The 21,722-nt window shown below is 42.7% G+C and overlaps 2 protein-coding genes across 2 annotated transcripts; one reads left to right on the forward strand and one right to left on the reverse strand.

Annotated features, from left to right (window-relative positions):
* The first annotated feature begins 78 nt into the window (after positions 1–78).
* Positions 79–20,989, forward strand: LOC120973261 (uncharacterized). The gene is made up of 8 exons (XM_073504782.1): positions 79–440; positions 3,066–3,650; positions 3,774–3,819; positions 3,904–3,964; positions 12,238–12,429; positions 18,834–18,987; positions 19,495–19,621; positions 19,727–20,989. Exons 1-5 carry the CDS (start codon positions 79–81, stop codon positions 12,267–12,269), a joined length of 1,086 nt encoding a protein of 361 aa, XP_073360883.1. The 3' UTR covers positions 12,270–12,429; positions 18,834–18,987; positions 19,495–19,621; positions 19,727–20,989.
* LOC123497005 (uncharacterized) lies at positions 13,125–19,238 on the reverse strand. The gene is made up of 9 exons (XM_073504783.1): positions 19,229–19,238; positions 19,075–19,146; positions 18,811–18,993; positions 18,202–18,267; positions 18,041–18,118; positions 17,304–17,948; positions 16,671–16,748; positions 16,318–16,574; positions 13,125–16,229 (listed from the first exon to the last, which is right to left on the reverse strand). The coding sequence occupies exons 1-9, from the start codon at positions 19,236–19,238 to the stop codon at positions 13,125–13,127; spliced, it is 4,494 nt and encodes a 1,497-aa protein (XP_073360884.1).
* Positions 20,990–21,722: the final 733 nt, after the last annotated feature.

Genomic DNA, 21,722 nt, shown 5'->3' on the forward strand with positions numbered 1-21,722 from the left:
AGGTGGCCGGGGCTATAGTTGTCGGCTTGCTCCACTGTTGACAAGAATCGAGGGTTGGGCGGGTACCTTCGCGTGCGCATGTGCAACGCCAAGGCCACGATGATGCTGTCCGAGGGCCGCGTTGGCTGCGGCCGCATGTCCTGGTGTCGAGGCTTATGGCCCGACGATGAGTGGTGCTGGCGTGAGGGGAATACTTCTGATCGTGGACCTACAATATGCTACCGATGGCTGGACAAGGTTGGAAAGCTCTGGGCATGGGTCGTTGGAGCACGGCGAGCGAGCGCCGTACGGTTGTCTCCTACGGGACTTTTTCGTTGGTCTGATACAACAGACCGGCCAGTATCTCTTCTCGACGAGATGCGGGAGGAGAGAATCGAGGCCAATCCGATTACCTGCAACCCCATCATGCAACCGTCACCCACGCTGGTCGATTTCCGGATGTACAAACTGGTTGAGGAAATTTCCTCTGAATAGTGGTCGCTCTCGCGCCTAATATCTGAATATTCAACTCGCTTAAAAAGACGTGGTGGCTGCCAGATCCCACTTTCAATGACATCGTTGGACGTTGTTCCCCAAGATTGAATGCCAGTTATGCTTCAAGCCATGTGGTCAGCCTTTTCTTTACTGAAGACTAGTAAGCGTGCACGTGCAACGCATGTATCCTAATAAAATACACTAAAAACATGAACTCTCATCTTTGTTTTTAGCAGAACATTTAAATGTGTGTCACGCACAATGATTTGAATGCAATAATTTATTTTAGATTAAGTCATAAGTCTTGTTTGACCGGTGAAAGACTTCCATTGTTGAAATGTTGTGATCCCAAAATTCTAAAAACAAAATAAAAAAACCCGCGCATGTAACACACGACCAATACACGTGTCTTCACATAAAATAACGATGACATAAATATATTACAATTGTTACTTATTACAAAAATACTTAAAAATAACAACTAAGGAACATTATCTAGTAATCGCTATTTGATGATGATCCTCTCTGGAAGGTCCATCTTTTGATCCGGTCTATGATGCTTCGTTCTAAGACCGGGATATTGTTTAAAACTTCATTCTCTTCATATTTCAAAATATGAACCAAAAATCGCTTCCTCAGTTCAAAATCATCCTACATATGCATTATATAACATTGTTATTAAAAAAAATGTGTAACGTGTGTAGAAATGAGCATGGTGTCAATACTTACCTTGGGTACTGGAAAATGTAGCGTCCCATCGTGCCATGAGTGCATTAAATTGAAAACCAAATAACCAGACAGGGGACTGCATGTATGAAATGTTACATGCAAGCTGAATGAATCAATTAAGATTGTGACGTATTGACAAGATTCGTACCCGTATGAGTTTGTGGGAACAGCAGGAACTTTGCATCCCCATATCAAAATGTCGTCCTTGAAGGCAGGGTTTGCAGCTTGGAGTGCAAGGTTTAGATTGTTGGCCATAGTTTCAAGTATATGCTTTCCGAAAGTGGGTATTGAAAGCGGGTCCAAACTAGAGACAACTTTTTTATGTTGGTCCAAGACAAACAATAAAAATAATCCAAGAATATCACGAGGCAATAAAATCTACAATGATACATACATGCATTTAGAAATACATCAATTATTATCATTCATAAGACCAAATAAACAATAAATTTGAATTTAAATCTTACCGTATCACATTCTGAGATATGATACTCATTGCTGTCAGGCCAGCTATCAAACAATTGTGCCAACATAGCGATGTCCATACCGTCACGTTGACTTGGGACTCGTGCATAGTGGGACATGGACTACAATATTGTAAGAAAATATTAGTAGAATGAGGCAAAATGTAAAATGTGATTAAAATAACTTACACAGAATCGTAGATCCATATAGTGTACTGGGACGTCTCTAGCAAGCTGGACGTCGTGGCACGCTAGTATCCTCACAGCCATGTTAAAACAATCAGCATCCATGTACTCATCATTTTTTAATATGTTCTTTAATTGTCTCAAGTTTAAACTAATAGGGTAAGGCTGAGAGCTTTTCACCCATTCGCTCCTGTGAAATGGGAATTCTGTCATTATACAAGAGTAATAGGAACAAAAATGAATTGCAAAAATGTGTCTTACTCTAGCATCGGGACATCATCAACCATGCTGATGAACAAGCAAAGTTCATCTATTAAGTCGTCGTTTGTTGGAGTGACAGACGGCGAAAGGATAAATGATTGCGAGATGAGCTCAACTTGTGACGATGAGTTGGATGCTTTAGGTTTGTTAGGAGGTCTTTCGATCATACAATCAGTGGGATCCTTGTTGATTTCATCATCATCCAAGTCACGGTTTCTTATATCGTCATGATTGAATTCCGAGTCGACTAAAATGACAGCTAATTTTGTTCTAAAATCTGTCATGTGAACCTAAAGTGAAGTAGTAATAAGACTTAGTTTTCAAATAATGATACAACACAAAATAATTAGTATCATGATACGATGGAAAATATACCTGTTCAGGAGTGTCGGACAAACTATCTCCCGTGAAGTACTCCATGTAATTTAACATCCAGAGACCACAAGACCACCTTGATGATAAAGAATTTTTGTTATGCTTAATAACAAAAATATTAATAAAAAATAGTATCATAAAATGATGATGACTGAACCACACTATCATACCGGATACGCTCGTAAAAAAAGAACTAAACAACGTTTGCCGCTAATATAAATCAAATGACCAAAAGGGCTATCAATAAAATAACTAAATTTCTAACCCATATATTTTTTTTATATATAAATCAAATGAACAAAGTGGTTATCAATAAAAAAATGAATTTGTGAATGCATAATTATTTTGAGAGGAACCCATATAATTATTACTTCACCGAATGGGTTGTCGATCATAGATACAAAAATTAAACAAAAGAGACACGGCCGATGATCCATTTGGTCGATGTACTATTATCTGGGTGGCGTAATTATGTGATAGAAAATAGACCAGAGGTCAGATTGCAAAAGAGAAAAAAAAGCAACCAAAGAAACACTAATAAGGAGCGGCCCGTGAAAAGTAATAAAATAAAAAAAGAGCAACAGGAAGCCGTCCGTCGCACTATCACTATCTCGATCTCTCCAGTACACTATCACTTTGCTTTATCCACTCCTCACTTCTTCCTCCACCAGCCGCCTCCTCTGTAGCATGGCGCCTACTCTGCAGCACGCCACATCCTCTCCCGGCACGACGTCGGCCGGCGCCCCCCACCCCACCCACACCACCACCACCACCACGGCCTTGCCCCGTCTCCTCCTATCCCATCCAGGGCCTCGCCCCGTCTCCTCCTATCCCCTCCAGGGCCTCGCCCCGTCGGCCCTTATCCCCAGCACGGCCTCGCCCCGCCCCCTCCTCTGACCACCGCGGCCTTGCCTCGCCGCCAACCCCGCGGATCTTCCCTGGATCGACTCTGCCGCCTCCATCCTACTGCCCCAGAGGATATCGAGATGTGAGCTGGTCGACACAATTCGGGAGCAGGCATATCGAATTGGATCGAGATCCAGTGCGTCATCAAGTTGCTCTGGGAAGGAGTTCGCAGCTCGCGTACGTGCTCTACAGGATCAGCCTAATCTCTCTGTCGCCGCTGTTGTTGGCTTGCAATAGACCAGACTATTGCCAGAGGTCAGTTCATCTATCTATCCTCAAGTAGGCCTTGTCTCCATTCCTCTGCTCTTCATGCAGCTTCAGTTTGTACACTTAGTAGAACACACTTCCTGACCAAATGATGGACAATAACTCTTCCAGGTACCACAAAGTGGTTGATTCAAAGTTCGCACTATTTATATCACAGGTAATGGTAATAGCAATTTCAGTTCTTGTTCTTGATCTCCTGTATGTAGAATGTTATTTTTTACATTGCTTGTACCAATTGCAGGATGGTACAAATGGAGAAGTAAAAAAAAAGGCATGGAGTTATACCCAAATAATTTATGCAGGTGCGGAAAGAAACACTTGATCTATGCTCAATTGCCTAATAGTATAACAGAACACGCTCTGCTTCTTCTCCTGTAATATTGCTAGCATAGCTGATACTTCTCCTGTAATATTGCTAGCATAGCTGATAGTACAAGTTAATGCGTGACTGCTTACTCTATTTAGCCCTATGAGTGAATAAAAAAAGATTGAAAATCGTAACGCATTTTTTATATGCAGCCCAATGAAGTGTATCGCCTTGAGCTCCATTATTTAGGCCAGATCTCATGAGAGGTGTTGTGTCAATTGCATTGGCATACAATGGGTAAATAATTGCATTGGCATACCAAATCTCTTGAACAAATGTGATTCAGGAATGCTATGAGTGATAAAATAAACATAATAACATACCAAATGTGCCCTGTTAAGCATAAATGCGATGAGTTATAGTAGGAGGCGTACCCATCCGTCTGAAGACTGCTCTTAATATATTCTTCTCTTTTCCATGTTGTAACATCTAGATCAATCCACTTATCGGATTTTAATTCCATATGCTTGGATGCGTATTTGAATAAATCCTCTAGTCCTTCTAGCTGTTGTACCAACAAATGGAAAAAGTATAAGCATCACAAGTGAGAAATAAGAAAAAGAAGGTTCTTAGAAAAGATGGGGGAGTAGGACTAAGTACTAACCGTATCAGTGAGGTCCTTGCGGCTCATGTATGGGCCTAGCGAGTCGAGCACTTGAACACATTTTTTTCTGGCATTTATAACACATAAATACCAGTGAATGTCGTCCATGTTTATTGGTAAGTATATCTGAAGAAAATGATTATTTTAGTTGTAGAAGTATGTGGACGAATCGGTCGTTCTTGCTGTAGTTCATAGAAATATGTAGAAAAGTAAGACTAACCATATCGTTTTCCAAATACGCTTTGGCTCTGTTTAATACCCATGCTGGTGCAGCATCCATGTCATCTGAGGGCAGATAGCTACCGATCTTCATCATCTTAGAGATGCATGCATTCTCTAAGAACACACTTCCACCTGACCTTACTTGTAGATGCTCCGTAAAAATCATGCAATTTATGTACGTATTTATGACCTACAATTAAAAGTATACATAGTATATTAGATGACACATACTTCTAATTAAATAGCATCTTCATGTCCTAATATACTTACTTCGTCGCCAACCCATTCTTTGGGAGATAGAAGAGATAGTAAATGTCTTTTTTTCAGAAATGCGTCGCCGATGCTCACTAAATTTCTTTCTTTACTTGGTTCGGATCTGATTTTTTCTATAACGGACCAATCATCGCCAGTGCAGGCATAATCTGTCACGATGGCCATAATAACATTTAATGATAATGAACACAAAAACAATAATATAGCAGTACAAGGACATTGACGGTTTTGTTCTGTGCCTTGTGGAGAAACAACATAGTCTTGTGCCTTCTTAGGCTTGTTATGTCGTCGTATATGTTTCTTTATATGCACGGGCATTGTTAGCTCGTCCTCTATAGTTTGAAGCCCTTCCGTGCCGGGTGTTTGTACCAATGTCTCGTCCTCAGTTGCCACCATTTGTTGACTTGTTTCGTTGTGGGTTAATTTCTGAAAACAATATTAAAAGAATTACCCGTATGTAGGATATAATATAATTAATAGTTTTGGAAGAAATAGTTGGAAAAGCAAAGTCACATTTGTATGTTCAGAATCTTTGGCCTCTCTGTTTGCTAAGTTTTCTTCAAGAATAGGTGTATATTCTGAGCTCTCCGTGCAATTATTTTCCTCCACTTCATTATTGTTGAGTACTTCACTTGATTCGTCATCTCTCGGTAGCTAAAACACATGGTAGTATAATATTATAACAGATAGAATATCTTTTTGATATGATATTGTACTAAAAAAATTACAAAGTGCTATGTGGTGTTAGAATTAGAATAGTAATGACATGTGGAAAGAAAACTTGCCTCTGTGGACTCGGGATATGTATCCTCCTGTACGGTTATCACCTCATCAATATGCATATTCTCTGTATCCTCCATAGTAGAGTCTTCTTGTATCAACTGTGCCGACTCATAGTTTGTATCCTCGTCCTTCTTTATGACCTCTTCAACCTGCATATTATCTATATCCTCATCCTTTGCTACCTTGTTGATGCCATCCTAACAACTCAAGTATGACACTTTTAGATAGGAATGTTAGGATGATCTCCACCGTGTGGGCCTAACGACCCACCGGGCCCTTAGATCCGCGCCCTGATCGGGGGCGCTCAACCCACTATGGTTGACGGGCCCCTGTCACCTGCACTATATATAAAGAGGTGGGGTAGGCGGCTCGAGATACGAGGTTCATCGCAACGCCGTACACCCCACCTAATCCCCTACCGATCTAGGGTTAGTGCAGTGCTGATGGGAAGCGCCGCCACCACTTCGCCCACTACTCTCTGCCATCACCTGACACCGTCACCATGTCACCTGCCACCGTCACCATGGCCGGCACCGGTGGCTCCTCGAGCCACAAGGAGAAGGTAATGCCTACCACCACTGTTGCCGAAAAATCCTAGCCTACCCGATCCAAGAGGTACAACAATGGTATCAGGCCATGGTAGGCTAAGATTTTTCGGTACAAAGATTACACAGAAAAAGAAAGATCCCTCCCTCCCCCCAAGAACCCTAGACAGGGCAAAGTAAATCACCGGAGAAGGGCCTCGGGCCTCACCGGAAAAGTGGCGCCGCCACTCTGGCCGCGCCAGTTCCTCTCGATCCGAACGGGCATCGGCAAGCCGAGCCGTCCGGACGAAGAACCACCCCGAGAGGGGCAAAGGGCACCGCGGCCAAACCTTTCGACGGCGGCGCGCTCACCGTAAGGGAACGCGTGACCGGCGAAAGGGATGGCAACGGCGCCACCGTCGACCGCTCCGCCGTGTCGAATACAAGGGGAGCAGTGGAGGGCTCGGCCTCGTATCTCTCTCTGTCTAAAGAACAAAAAGGGGAAGGGGAAAAGAAGAGAAAGGGTGCTCGCGCGGCGCCATCGCCGGCGGCCGGCGTGGCTCTTACCCGCAGCATCTCTCACTCTCTCGCAAGCAGGAGAACGAAGAAAGAAATGGAAAGAGGGAAGGGGGATGGAGAGAGTGGCCAGCGCCGGCGCGGTAGCCTTCGGCGCCGTCGCCGTCGGGCGCGAGTGGAGCAGAGGAGGTCAGCCCGCATCGAGTCTCTCTCTGTCACAAAAAGGTGAAAGAGAGAAGGGGGAAGGGAGAAAGAAGCCAGGCGCGGCGCGGCAGCCTCGGCGCTGACGCCGGCGGCCAGGCAGTCGCCGTCTCTGGCGACGGGAGAGAAAGAGACCGAGAGAGAGAGAAGAGGCAGACAGATCGAACGAGTGGCTAGGGTTTCGGTCGGGGGGATCGGCTCCTCCGAGTTTTGATCTACCGAAAGCGGTGCTCTACCATAGGATCAGATTGAACGACCAAGATGAAACCCCTAGATCCACAGACGGGCCAGTAGGCCGAAAGTGCCTTGGGCCTTTTGGTCCGGCCGACCTGGCCTCAGCCGCATTGCCGCGGTGGGCCGTTGGCCGAGCAGCTCAGGCGGCCGAGCGGAGCCTGCCCGGCAGGCCGTGGGCCGCGAGCGGGCGTGCTCTGCGGGCTTTTTGGCCTGCTGGTGTGTATTTTTCCTTTATATTATTTTTTGTCCAGTTTTTTGGGCAAATTATAGTACAGTTTTTCTATCCAAAGAAAGTTTATGTTTAGAAAATAGAAAAGTAAAAGTAATGCCTCTGAAAAGAAAAAGTTCATGATTTTTTTTATTCATCTTTTTCTGCCACAAATAAAAATAAGTGCTCTTTCATAACTGAATAGAACTAAAGTAAAAGATTAAATTGTTGCTTCTCTAATGCATTGTTGAACCAACCGGTTAAAATTGCTTAGAGAGTAAAAGAGCACAGAATTGTTTTTGAATAGAATATTGTAAAGTTTCCGCTGCAAAGTAAAAGTTTTATCCTCCAATTAAATTGGAACCAACGGGAAAATTTAATTGGAAGAACTGTTCTTAGCATTGTTTTTCCCCTGTGGGTGAACTAAGATGCAGGTGAAATAAGATGCAGATAGTTTTTGTTATGATAAAAGAAAGATATTTCTTTTAAAGTTAAAATATGGTATTGTTATTTTCTGATCAACGTTGATGATAACAGTACTATAATTCTATGAGTCTTATGTTCAAACCTTAAATCTCTGATAATTTTTTTATCAAAGTGATCATTTTTTAGAGAAGAGTTAAAGATGAAGAAATGCTCTTGAACTAGAGGAACGTATATTTCTTATTTCCGCTGCAATAAAGTTGATGATGATGATTATTTCTTAGCAAAGTTGTTAATAGAAATACTGTCATCACATTGTTTATGAGTTATATGCATTATTTCCATTTTCGCCCAACGGTGATATGGAATTAATGTAGAAGAATGTGTTTTATTCTAATTCTACCACAACGGTGATTTAGAGTATAAAAAGGAAGTTTTAAAAAGTTTAATGTGCATATTTTTTAACCAGACCAACGTAGGGTTATTTTTTATGCTCATTATTGTTGATTATTGGCTATGTTTTCTCAGACTAAAAGTTTTCCATGCTTTCATTCGTGAAAGCGAATGGCTGGGTACTTGTTACCCGAAAGATACCAAGAAAGGTCATAACGTGAGGGAGTATGTTCTCTCTAAAGAATGGCTTCAAAAGAAAAGAATTCTTGGATATTAATCCAAGAAAAGAAAAAAAATAGATCATTGAGAGTCTTGGTTGACGAATGTCTTTCATGTATCCTATATGAAGAAGATTTTTCAGTCAACACGATTTGAGATGAAACAAGCAACATGCGTGTTTAATTTGACCAACGTCGGATTAAGCATGTGTGTCAAAGAGCGTTCGGATTTATTTCTGAATTTCATGATTGCATATGCAGTCAAAAGAGCCAATTCTGGCATTTATGTTCCTTACAGAGAATTACCCGCATAGCGGGAAAAGAGGATTATGATAAAACCCGCATGGCGGGGAAAGTCTGGGAAAATACCTGCGTAACTGGGTAAAGTTGACATAGTATTATGTCAAAAATCCTATACGTCAGGAGAAATTTTGGCTAAGACTTATCCTGTGTGACAGGAGAAAGATATGATGACTCATGTGCGTTTAATGTGTCCCACTCTGGGAGAAAAGTATGGAGTAGCTATTATGCTTTCCTAGTATCGACCGTACACCTTATGTGCAACGGTCATTAAGCACTCAATAAATCCAAAGAGAATAAAAGTTACAGACGAACCTAAAGATAAGAATGATATGCAAGTGTGACTTGCAAAAGTACTAATGATAAAGAACTATTTTGAGTTTCCGAAATGGAATGAGGAATAAGGAAAAAGTACTCCCATACCGTTAACAGATAACTTCATTACATATGAAGTAATCAGATACATGAAGTAGATACTCAAAGTTTCCTCAATTCACAAGAGTTGTGAATGGTTTTTCGAAATTGTGGCAGAAAAGTTCTTGCCACATTTCGAGGGGGAGAAAGAAATATGAGATATCCATTAATGAAGAATGCGATCATCTGGGGGAGTACGACGATCATAATAATACCCCTAAAGAAAAGAAATAGATGTATTCCTGGATCTTTTACAGTTCCGAAAGCAGACTAAGGAATACTAAGACGGTGCTTAAAGTGCCATAAAGAAAATAATACCCCTAAAGAAAAGAAATAGATGTATTCCTGGATCTTTTACAGTTCCGAAAGCAGACTAAGGAATACTAAGACGGTGCTTAAAGTGCCATAAAGAAGAAAGTTTTAACAGAATAAACCCAAATAATAAAGTTTAAAGATACGCCATTTTTAGTAAAGATGGAGTAATCTGGGGGAGCATGGTATGAAAATACCTAAGACTCGAATAGATTGTATCTGGGGGAGCATGTTGTATGACTTATACAACACCTGTTGTTAGCTCCATAAAGGAGGAATGAGTAAACATGGATCTTGTGATACAGGTCCTGTAATACCTATTGCTTCTTGGAGATGAAAGACTATAGGATCAATTTGCCTGTTAGTGGCACATCATGATCTGAGTTACATCAGATGAAAGTAAAGAACACAAGGGATACTTCTTCAAGAAGTCTTTTGTGGACTAGAGCAAGTCTCTAGACAGTGGCATTTAAAGTTAGTAGAGTCAGATGTTTTTTGGGTTAAAGAAAATGAGAAGACAATTGTATTCATGCAAAGTTATAGAACGGGAAATTTATTTCCTAATCCTGTGCATGTGCATGACGTCCTACTTGCTAATGGTGATGTCAATCTACTGCAGCAGGAGAAAAGAAGTTCTTGTTCTCAAAGTTCAAAAGAATGTTCTCAGTAGAGTGACTCTCGTTATAATTATTGAGATTCACCAAGAAAAAAAAGGGGGGGTATTAGGAGTGTCGCATGAGCATACTTTGAAAAGTCTCTAAAGTATGCATGTGAGAAAACCTACGCCTGTTCTTATAGTAAAGGGTAATGATTTTGGGAACTTTAGTGTTCCAAGAGTCAATGTGAAATAGACCAAATGAATATGGTACCATATGCTTCAGCTGTTGGAAGCTTTATGAATGCAAAAGTGTAACATTATCGTGACATAGTTCACATATCCGGGTTGTTTTGGCAATGTCCAGTACATATTTAAATTGATGGAATGGAGTCAAAGATATCGGCCTCATGCTGAAAGAAACAAGTGCTCTCAAAAGGTTGTGAGTACAAAGATAAAAACTTGTGAAATGTACAACGAAATCCACAATTGTCGTTGACCTTCACATTAGGAGTTTTTGTGTGGAAGAACTCTATAGAATGAATCATTTATCATCAATGTGATGCAAATATAAAGTATAGCATGATATGAGGCTGAGGGACAGGCAAAATCGTTATGGAAACCTGTACCCGGAGTTGATAATGGTTGACAGCAGCGATAACCATTTAAGTAATTCACTCCTATGACGAGTCAAGTGTGGTGCCAAACACATTGACACAAAGTTGTACGTTGTTAAGGAGAAAAGTCCGGAATTATGTTGAAATGCTTGGAGCATAAAAGCAACAAACAAGTTTTTGCAGGTCTGCTTATTAAAGGCTTACCGCCCAGTGTGTTTGGAGAACACACAGTCGACATGGGTTTTATGGTATAGTCTAAAATTTCCGGACAATAAAAGGGCCCAAGGTTAAAGAATTTGTTTCAAAACTGAGAGGTACGTTGTGGCTGTCTGATTCTATCGGTAATTGAGCTGTGACGATGAAACATGTTCTATGTACTGATCTGTTATGAAACGAGTAAAGTAAAAGTATAAGGTCAAAAGTAAAAGTTGAGATCAAGGGGGAGAATGTTAGGATGATCTCCACCGTGTGGGCCTAACGACCCACCGGGCCCTTAGATCCGCGCCCTGATCGGGGGCGCTCAACCCACTATGGTTGACGGGCCCCTGTCACCTGCACTATATATAAAGAGGTGGGGTAGGCGGCTCGAGATACGAGGTTCGTCGCAACGCCGTACACCCCACCTAATCCCCTACCGATCTAGGGTTAGTGCAGTGCTGATGGGAAGCGCCGCCACCACTTCGCCCACTACTCTCTGCCATCACCTGACACCGTCACCATGTCACCTGCCACCGTCACCATGGCCGGCACCGGTGGCTCCTCGAGCCACAAGGAGAAGGTAATGCCTACCACCACTGTTGCCGGAATCCTAGCCTACCCGATCCAAGAGGTACAACAAGGAAACCTTGCATAGAAAGAACAGAGATATAATATGTCTTTACCATCTCGATAGCATGGACAGTAGTACTGGATCTGGTTGGAGATTGACTCGCATGGGGCACCGGTGACGGAGGCGTAGACATGGACGATGACGGTGCTTCACCAAGGGCAGATGTGTGCGGCTCAGTGGAGAGACTTGTTGTGGAGGTATGTTGGGATGCGGATGAGAGATCGTGAGGGAGGATGGAGGAGAGGTGAAAGTAATGGTATCAGACAATATAAGGCAGAATCGTGAGAGAAAGGAAACTACTATCGCGATAATTGGGGACTCCTGATTGCTATCATCCCCGGATTTTTCTGAGGCCCCAGAATCTTATCTTGTGCTTTTTTTATGCTCACACAAAATTATTGGAGTTATTTTCGTGGTACATTTTATATGCATAAATATTGTGATTGGCCCACCTTCCTTCTGTAACCGTGGGCTTAATTCAGAAAAGGCACACCCTTTTAATATTTGAGAAACTAATTTGTTATGTTTCATTTGAAATTCAGCTGATGTATGGTGGTTGCCTTCTTGTACATGAGCAAGCGACTGCGGGAGATCACGACTTGTTCTTTTGATTTTTTTGGTTCATCACGTGATCCATCAAGCCAGCCAAGGGGGAGATCAGTGAAGAGGTGAAGTAGAAATTGGAATCGGAATAGGAGGCATATCTTGAACTGGTTTGATGCATGTTGGAAGAGGTATTCTCGCCCACTGTGGTTATCCACCAGTTTAGTCTGTTACATGACTTATATTCTTTTATGAATACTGTATGCATTATTCTTTTGATTTGTTTTCTTCTATAAAAAAAGAAAGCATGTGAGCTCGTGTGCTATAGATCCGGGAACGTCCTATTTGCAATATAGTAGTAAAAAACGCCTTTTAACTTCAATATATTCCAGGAATCTCAGTCTTTTGCAGTTTTCGTTACAAATATATCATAGAACATCTCACTTAGGCATTCAAGAATATATTCCAGGAATCTCAGTCTTTTGCAGTTTTCGTTACAAATATATCATAGAGCATCTCACTTGGGCATTCAAGAACATGTTTAACAGAACATAATTTCGAAGGGAAAAATTAGATAGTACAGGATACAGCACAAAGCGTTCCTTATTATGTATGATCTGACCCCATGTCGTAGCATCATTCGACCATGCTCTTCTCTTCCAAATAGGTTTACAAGTTGCACATGTGGAGACCAGTAACCACAGCAAAGCCTTAATTCTCCTGAACAAGAATATTTCTCAAACCTGATCAACAAAAAATGTGAAGTGATGTGCATGACATGAGATACGGCTACAAAAATGAAAAGCTTGTAAGGAGCTAGTTTCATAAGCTGGTTTTGAAAGCGAACATAGTATGTGAAAAGAAATAATGGAATAATGCACCTGCCTCATCTATCCAAAACATCTCTGTAGACAATGTTCTTGGTGCTTTTCCCGGATTTATCAACATCCTTGTTTGGCTTGGCCAAAATCCGTGTTGTCTCTCTCGACACTCCTCTTGACAATGCAACATATAGCTGCCCATGTGAGAATACTGGCTCGGGAAGGTAAATGCCGACATTTGGGATGGTCTGACCCTGTGCCTTGTTAATTGTCATGGCAAAACTCAGGCGGATGGGGAACTGTTTTCTCTTAAGTTTGAAAGGAAGTGAGATGTCCTCTGAGGGTGACATAGGGATCCTAGGTATAAACACCCTCTTTCCAGCATGCTGACCACCAACAATCTCCGCATCGATTGCATTATCCTGAAAGGCTCTGATCATAAGCCGTGTTCCATTGCATAGACCATTATGAGGGTCGAGGTTCCGGAGCAGAATGACTGGACAGTTGACCTTTAATTTCAAAACATGCGGGGGCAAGCCATTTGGTGTGATTGAGTTCAAAAAATCAATTGTGTAATTATTCTGCAAGTCATCCTCAATTGAGTCAAAACTATGGTATAACTTTTCTTCGCCTGGAAACCTGGAGATCATTTTGTCATTCAGGTCATCGACATGATCGTTCATGGTTGAATGAATAGCACGTGCACTCATGTACTCTCTCGATCTAGCATTGGCCTGCAAAGATGGGAAGACATCTTCGATGAGCATGTTAATAGCTTTTTCATCCTCGGTATAGCCAATGACAATGTCCTCGGGGAGACGGACATAATCGTCGCCAATTGTCTCTTCAGTTCCATTGCCTATCCTTAGTAGGTACTCTGAGAACCAAGGATCAGCATGTGCCCGCATATTGCGCGTGAGACGTATCTTGTGGGTCTTCTCCCAAAGATAGGATCTCAAAAGTGTAGCATCCGTTATCTGTGCTCTTGTCCCACGTGTCACAACGGGTAGGACCTGCCTGAAATCACCACCAAAGACAACAACCTTTCCTCCAAATGGCAAAGAACATTCCATTATATCCTGTAGTGATCTATCAAGCGTCTCACCTGCTTGTCGTTTTGTCATAGCGACCTCGTCCCAAATTATCAGGGACGCCTGTCTAAGCAACTCCGCTGTACCACTCTGTTTTGTGAAACCGCACATACTGTTGTCAGTGAGCTTGATTGGAATTTTGAACCGGGAGTGTGCTGTGCGTCCTCCAGGCATTATCGACGCTGCAATACCAGATGTAGCAGTTGCGATCGCGATTTCGCCCATGGAACGCACCTTTGCTAGCAATGCCTTGTACAAGTACGTCTTCCTAGTTCCTCCTGGACCATCAACAAAGAATATCTGGCTTTTTTTGTTCATCACATGATCCATTATGTCATTGAAACCAGCTAGCTGCTCATGGTTCAAACTGCTAAATAGATCTAGATGTTCTGTGTCCGCGGTGATTTGCCTCTCCTCTGTTACCTCTCTGTATTCACTGTCATAAGAACCATCGGTCTCAACCAGATCTGGAAGTCCATAGCTCTTAATATCCTTTCCCATGGATTGCAACATATCCCTAATATCTCGAAGGACCATCTGCGCAAGTACCGACTCATTGGATTCATTACGACTGTAGTCCTCACACATTGATGGTAGATGTTTATCCCACAATTTTCGGATTTCTGTTGCCTCGCAAAATACCAATATAGTTGCAAACAACCGTCTTAGGGCAGAAGGCATCTGAAATGTGGCTGCCTCTGTCATGCAATCATCAAGAGTCTTGTCGTGCTCAATGAGGCCTAAGTGCTCACATGCCTCTCTGAAGGAAGTGCATAGGTTGCCATTTATTGTTTTTAAATCATCAAAAGAAGTGGCACCTCGAACATGACATAGCAGCACACGCAAGTAGTACCTCTCTCCTTCAGCAGGGTGTGCATACACAAGTCTTCCAATCTGTGATCTGTTATTTCTTCTCTTCTGCCACTTCTTTTTTCCAGCTATCCATCTATAATGCTCTGGAAACTCTCTGTACAACAATTTCTGTGCTTGCGGATTCCTCCGGTTCATCTCAAAGTACTCGGTAAGCATGGACCTGGATGAAGATGGTCGAGCGACAACATCTTCTAGATTTTCACCAGCTTTAAATGCAATTGTATGCATGTTCGGCAAATGAAGCTGGAGCTGCAGCACTGATGGACTGACACCAAACATTTTGAAACCAAAAATCCTGTAAATAGCCTCTGGAGGAGATACGTAGCGTGCATCCCTATATTGTCGGATTTCATTGATGATTCCACCATCATTGATTATGTCCTGCTCGAATGCAAAGGACGTCCGATCATGGCCTTTATAGATGTACTTGAACAAATACTTGACTGCATTGATGCTCGAGCATGCTTCCACATTAATGTGGCAGTTGTATCGCATAAGCAAAGAAGGGTTGTAAGGGACCACCCATCTATTGTCCAAATTCGCTCCTCTGATCCTAACTCCACGCCCATCGTCCCTCCTCCGATAGATGGGATAAGAGTCTTTCCCTTGTTGTGTGGCATCACAAAAATCTCGCGGATAATGAAACCTACACTGTCCCTCAATCATGCAAGGACAACTCTTTTTCAACTCACCACAGGGTCCGTGCAGCATGTGTTTGACGACCAGGTCATGCAGAACGGGGTGTTTCTCTTTGTCAGGTATCTCTGCGGATATCACCCGATCATAGTCATCTGGGGATGCTAACTTGCTATTTGTTTTCATGATTAAAAGTATATGCTCATGAGGAAGGCCTCGTTTCTGAAACTCGGTGACATGTACATAAGCTGCAACTTCTCCGAAATGCTTACCCTTACTTAGCAAGTCCATCATATCTCGTTGTTTAGCCTTGTATACTCTTGTCACAAGGTCTGGACGGTCTTGTGGCAGTTGTCCAGGCATCAGATTATGGGTTATCTCCTCCCAATAGGGATTGCAAGTCATCGTGATAAAATAATCCGGTTTACCCCACCGTTGGACTATTGCCATCGCATCCAGCAACCTCCGCTGCATGTCGCGATCACCACCAGGAAACGTACGTGGAAGCACGATTCTCTTGCCAATTCGATCACCGCGTGACTCGCCGGCAACGATGGTGTCAACAAGACCCTGGAAGAGTATACAAGGTTATGGAAAAGGCATGATTTTCAAAATGTTCTTGTATTACGATGTATTGGAATAAACAAAAGCACCATACCTGATAGAGATCAGCTCGTATAACCTTTTGATTTTCTGGCTTTGAGTACCAGTCCAACCTCATAGTCTCAATCTTGATATACATATCAACCGCCCACTGTTGGAAAAGGCGCCCACCAAACAAGATGATGTTAAAAAGCTTCTTCCTGACCTGTAGCTTGAAGCAGTAGTACTCCCTTGCACTAACAAATTTCCTGGATTGTGTTGCATTGACCTCATTGTCACCAAAATCCTCATCTTGGATATCCTCATTATCATCTACAATATTGAACATAAATACCAGTAGACTGGCTGGACTCATAATGACTGACAACATAAGATTTGCTTAAGAATATAAGCAATGATGACTGGTACCTGCATGTAGATCAGTCACTTGGCCTTCATCTGGCATAAAATTGCCAACTTGTTCCCTTTCATTAATTAAATTATCATCTGTTTGATAGGCGAACCAATTCATAAGTTTCATATTCATTTTTTATTCACAAAGATAGCAAGTATATAAAAACAATTTAATAATGAACACCATACATGTATGTAAACCAGTGACCCGGTCTTCATCTGGCACAAAGGTGCCAACTCGTTCCCTTCCATTAATCAAGTTTTCATCTGTTTGATAGGTGAACGAAGTCAAATGTTTTTATTATTCTTCTTAAAGATAGTAAGTAGATAACAAATTAATAATGAACATCATACCTGTATGTAAATCAGAGGTGCGGTTTTCTTGCGGTCCAGAATTATGCGCTCGAAATTGGGTGGTGTCATCGGGGGCCTGAACATACGGCATCCAACGATTCCACCCAGTCTCCCCACGTGGGAAAAACAGTGGATATGACAATGGGTCATAGCACCCATAGTACGCTCTAATATAGAGTGATCGGTCTCCTTTTTTGGCATGCACGACAACACTCCTGTCAAAACAGTTTTGTGGGTCGCTCCCTTCAACCCATATCGCTGCCACCTGAGAAGTCGTTGGGGCATTGTACCTACGTTGATCCAACTTGATATCTGTGTTTAGTGAGATCTTGTACTCATCTAGATTCGGAACAGACCCAAGGCTCTTGAAAGCCTGTGCATAAGGGTTCTGCTCTAGTATTCCCAAAATTTTCCGTATGAGATCTATATCTAGATCTGAAGACCTATTAGTCCTGTGCACCAAGTTATGATCTGTATCATAAATATAGAGTTGCAAATGCCTAGGGCCATTATCAGCCGGCACCAGCTCATCAAGAGCGTGGTACAACCCCCTACAAGCACGAAAGGTATATACGCCGGTTCCTGCTGCAGTGCTTACTCGACGATCAAGGGTGACTCCAAGACTTGTGAATGAGAAGTGAGAGTTGAAATACCGTATATTGTCTCGAAAATGTTTAGCATCGTCATCACGTTGACTTGTGAACAACCGTTTCAACTCGTCTGGGACCTCGGGAGTAAATAAATCTACTTTCCCCTTTCTGCAACAAAATGCAGGTCCCTCGTATTGAAACCGCAATGCTCCACAGTGGAGACAGTCCCTAACTTTTCTAAGGACGTGGTGATTTTTGGGAAGGTTAATGTAAGCCCTATCATCAGGATCATTTGTTGGTGTTCCATCAGTGTGACGTCGTTCAACTCGGTAGGATTCAAAGTCAACATCTGGATTGGAATGTGAAGATTAATTAATATTTTGTTCCGCAGAAAAGACAGTATTATACTATATATGGAAACTCATGATAGCAATAAGGTACCTTGGTGGGCGAACATCCTAGCTTCTTCATCAGGCTCAACATATTCAGTTTCAATAAGGTTTTCAACTCCCAAGCAGTCTATTTAGTAGACAAATATTAGTTTGTAATAATTATAAGATATCCTAAAATAAACATAGAACCGTAAATGCATTAATGTGTACCATCCATATTTGTTGTGTTGCCATCGGGCTCCAGTATTCCATATGCATCATCGTCGTGGTCGTTGCCTGACAACATATGTTGCAAAATGGGCAAGTATCAGCGATGAATGAAAGGTATGAACCAAGAAGTAGTTAATGAAAGCACCATTATAATTGTTGACTTGATTGTGTCCACGTGACGACGCAGTGACTATGTTGTCTCGCCTCATCCTCCTTCCAATGGTTTGTCTCAGGTACATATCTTTTGTGTGTAGCCAATCACAATCTTCATCAGCTACAGAAACATCGAGTGAATCTCAGTTAGGAAATCCAAGATAAGATATACAGTGTTTCATGTAGCTGGCATCACCTGTATCAGATTGGTTTTGTTCTCCGGTTGTAAGCACTACTGTAGATTTGGCTGCACGACGTTTGTCACGTAGGCTTTGCAATATCTCTTCTTTATGTTGCTCATACCGGGCATTTTCCCTCTGCCTCTTCAGTGCTTGTTTTTCTTCTGTATAGTAAGTGTGAATTAGGTTCAAGAAAACTTGAGCAACAGAGGTTTATAATATGTACGATGTATGTGTGCATTATGTACGATTGTTAATATGAGCCAGAAATGATTACCATACGAACTGCTGCATCTGTAGGCTTGAAGTGGCGGTCGTAACACAGTCAGTTGGGAGGACTCAATGGCAGAGTTCATATTATTAACATTTTCCTTGTTAGAGATGACAGTATATGGTGTTTTTAGTGAACATGGACCATGAAGTGGAGTCTGATCACTCATTACCACATCAACAGGTATGCCTGCACCAAAATTGTATTACCAAAGTCAGTTCCTGACACACAAAAGCCGGTAGTATGTGTGGATGTAGGAGAACACATGACCTTCCACAATTGGTGTGTGTCGTTGCTGGGTGATAGCAGACTGCGCACTGGGCATCCCCACAGTGTCAAAACCTGTCGAAAGGGACTTTTAATTAACATGTCTTTAGATGTGATTAATGAAATGTATGATAAAGAACAGAGAAAATTGAGTAACCAGGCGACATGGCCACGGGTGGCTTAGATGGAGTGTTGGTTCCATTTAAAATAGCGGACATAGCTTTCTTACGATCCCTTGCCTCCTTTCTTTTTTTCAATATTGCATCCCTGTTTAGTGCATACCTTTCCCTTTCCCTCTGTCTCTTTAGTTCTTTTGGATCTGTTTTTTGACCTGCGAGGCAATGACATAGTCGGTACTTACATGATCTTAGTAGCTAGGAGTAGGTGATATATGTATTTACCTGAACTGTCGTTGTTCGTCAGGTCCTGAAAGGGAGTACGTACCCCACTACGCTGAGATCCGGACATACTGTCTTCTCAATGGCTCCTGTTCTGAAACACTTCACGAACCCTGCCTGAACTCAGTGTGCTATGCAAATTATGATGTACTGTAAGTATAAAATTACACGTTGTCAGATTAAAAGAGCAATTCCCTTTGTCTTATGTCTGACCAAAAGACGTGCAAATTCAGTTGATCTAACCTGTGCACTGGCAGGTTCGGCAGTAGTCATATGTACTGGAGATGTTGCTGGCTACAGGGGTGATGACACCGGAGGTAAGGCAGTGCGCCGGGTCGAGGACGTCGCTGACACCGGGGGCGAGGGCGGCGTCGTGACGACGGCGTATTGAGGAGAGTTAGGGCTGCAAGGCGGGTCGAGGACGTCGCTGACACCGGGGCGAGGGCGGCGGCGTGACGACGGCGTATTGAGGAGAGTTAGGGCTGCAAGGCGGGTTGAGGACGTCGCGGAGACCAGGGGCGAGGGTCGCGTGCCGAGGGCGTCCGGGCGGGGCGGAGCGAGGACGGCGGGACGGCGTGCCGACGCGAGGTTCGTGGCGTGGTGGCGTTGATCGCGGAGATACGGCATTATTCGCTGGATGGAGTTGTCATCGTTGGGATGTGTAGGAGCCTGGACGTGGGAGTCTGCCGGCAGAACATTTCCTTACAACCGTCGATCTGTTTGTATTATGGTTGATGAAACGTGGACAGTTGGATGGTAGTTAGTGGGTATGATCGGACGTCTGGGGTAATCCTGTGTGCACTTTCTCGTGTGGATGTAGGGGAAGTAACGTTTGGTCTTTTAATAGTAAAGTATAGATATAGAAGTATAGATATAGAGTATAGATATAGATAATAAGATGGATGTCGGCGTTTGATGCACAGTGGAATTTCAGCAGCAAAAGGCCAGCATCTGAAGTTCTGAACCGAACCGGCTGGGCATGGGCCGTTGGAGCACGGGGAGCAATCAGCACGGGGGGCCGGCTGGAGCGTTGAGGCGGACAGAGTGGCAATGGGGATGCCGAAGGCCGTGGATGAGGGCATGAGGCAGCACACGCCGAGGGCGAGGGCGGGCAGAATTCGGCGGGTGCTACACGCGTATTCGAGCATGATATCAATGGCGAGTGGATGGTCTTCATAATTTTGCACTATGCCCAGTTGCATGCCAGTGATCTCTTGGAGGACGGCCAGCCGACATTAAGCACAGCACAGCGAGCTCGCTATGTGGGGCGCGAACATGCCAATATCAAGATTCAAGAACTTGGAGCTTTGGCCGGCAGGACGGCGTCAACATGGCATGGCTACTGTGAACGGACTTTATCCCATGCACGCGTAATTTCTGGATGTATTGGCCAAAGGAGGTTTCAACGATATGCATATATTGCGGATTGGATGAGGTATTTCTTGATTTCTCTTTTGGCAGTAAAAAAGAAACGTGGGAGAAAAAAATTGCTGGCCCAATGCTAAAAGGAACAGCAGGGAGGGAGACAGTAGCAGGCAAGCCCCGAACGCTTGCGTGATGCATTGCATGCAGGTTTGCTACTGCATGCGCTGCTCATGCCCAACAAAACAAAACATGTCAGAGCTTGACGTACAGGCAGAAAGCAAACGAAGACGAACCTACGACATACAGCGGGAAAGTGAACTTCTTTCGGACACTGCTGAATTTGCCTATATATACACGTTGATATATACCACCAGAACGGACACTGCTGAGCTTGCCTATATATACACGTTGATATACCACCAATGCCAAAACACATTTAGAAGTCATGGCCATAGAGTCTGATCTAACCCAAGTTGTTGTTCAGACAAGAAGATGTCATGCTTAGCGTGCTTGAAGGTATGGAGGAACAATTGCGTCCAGTTAAAATTACTTTAACAAAAATGTTATGTGTATAATATTTTTATTGCCATATGTCTTCTTTAATTGTTTGGGCCAAGCCTAAATAATGAAAAAAAAAACAATAACTCTTCCCAACCAAACTACGAACTATATCTAAAAACATTTTTGCCTAAAAAAATTCTAAAAACATTTTAACATAGTAGAAAAAATAGTTTAAAAATTGCACACAGGTGTATATGTAATACTCTTTAAAAACTGGACAAAAACCCAAAATTTGTTCCAGTTAACAAAATAAATTTAGAAATATTTACAGAAATTTAAAATATTCACATTTTTAAAAATTCTGTTCAGAAAAAGTTTTCCTTAAAA

This window comes from Aegilops tauschii, chromosome 1, assembly GCF_002575655.3.
Source record: "Aegilops tauschii subsp. strangulata cultivar AL8/78 chromosome 1, Aet v6.0, whole genome shotgun sequence".
NCBI lineage: Eukaryota > Viridiplantae > Streptophyta > Magnoliopsida > Poales > Poaceae > Aegilops > Aegilops tauschii.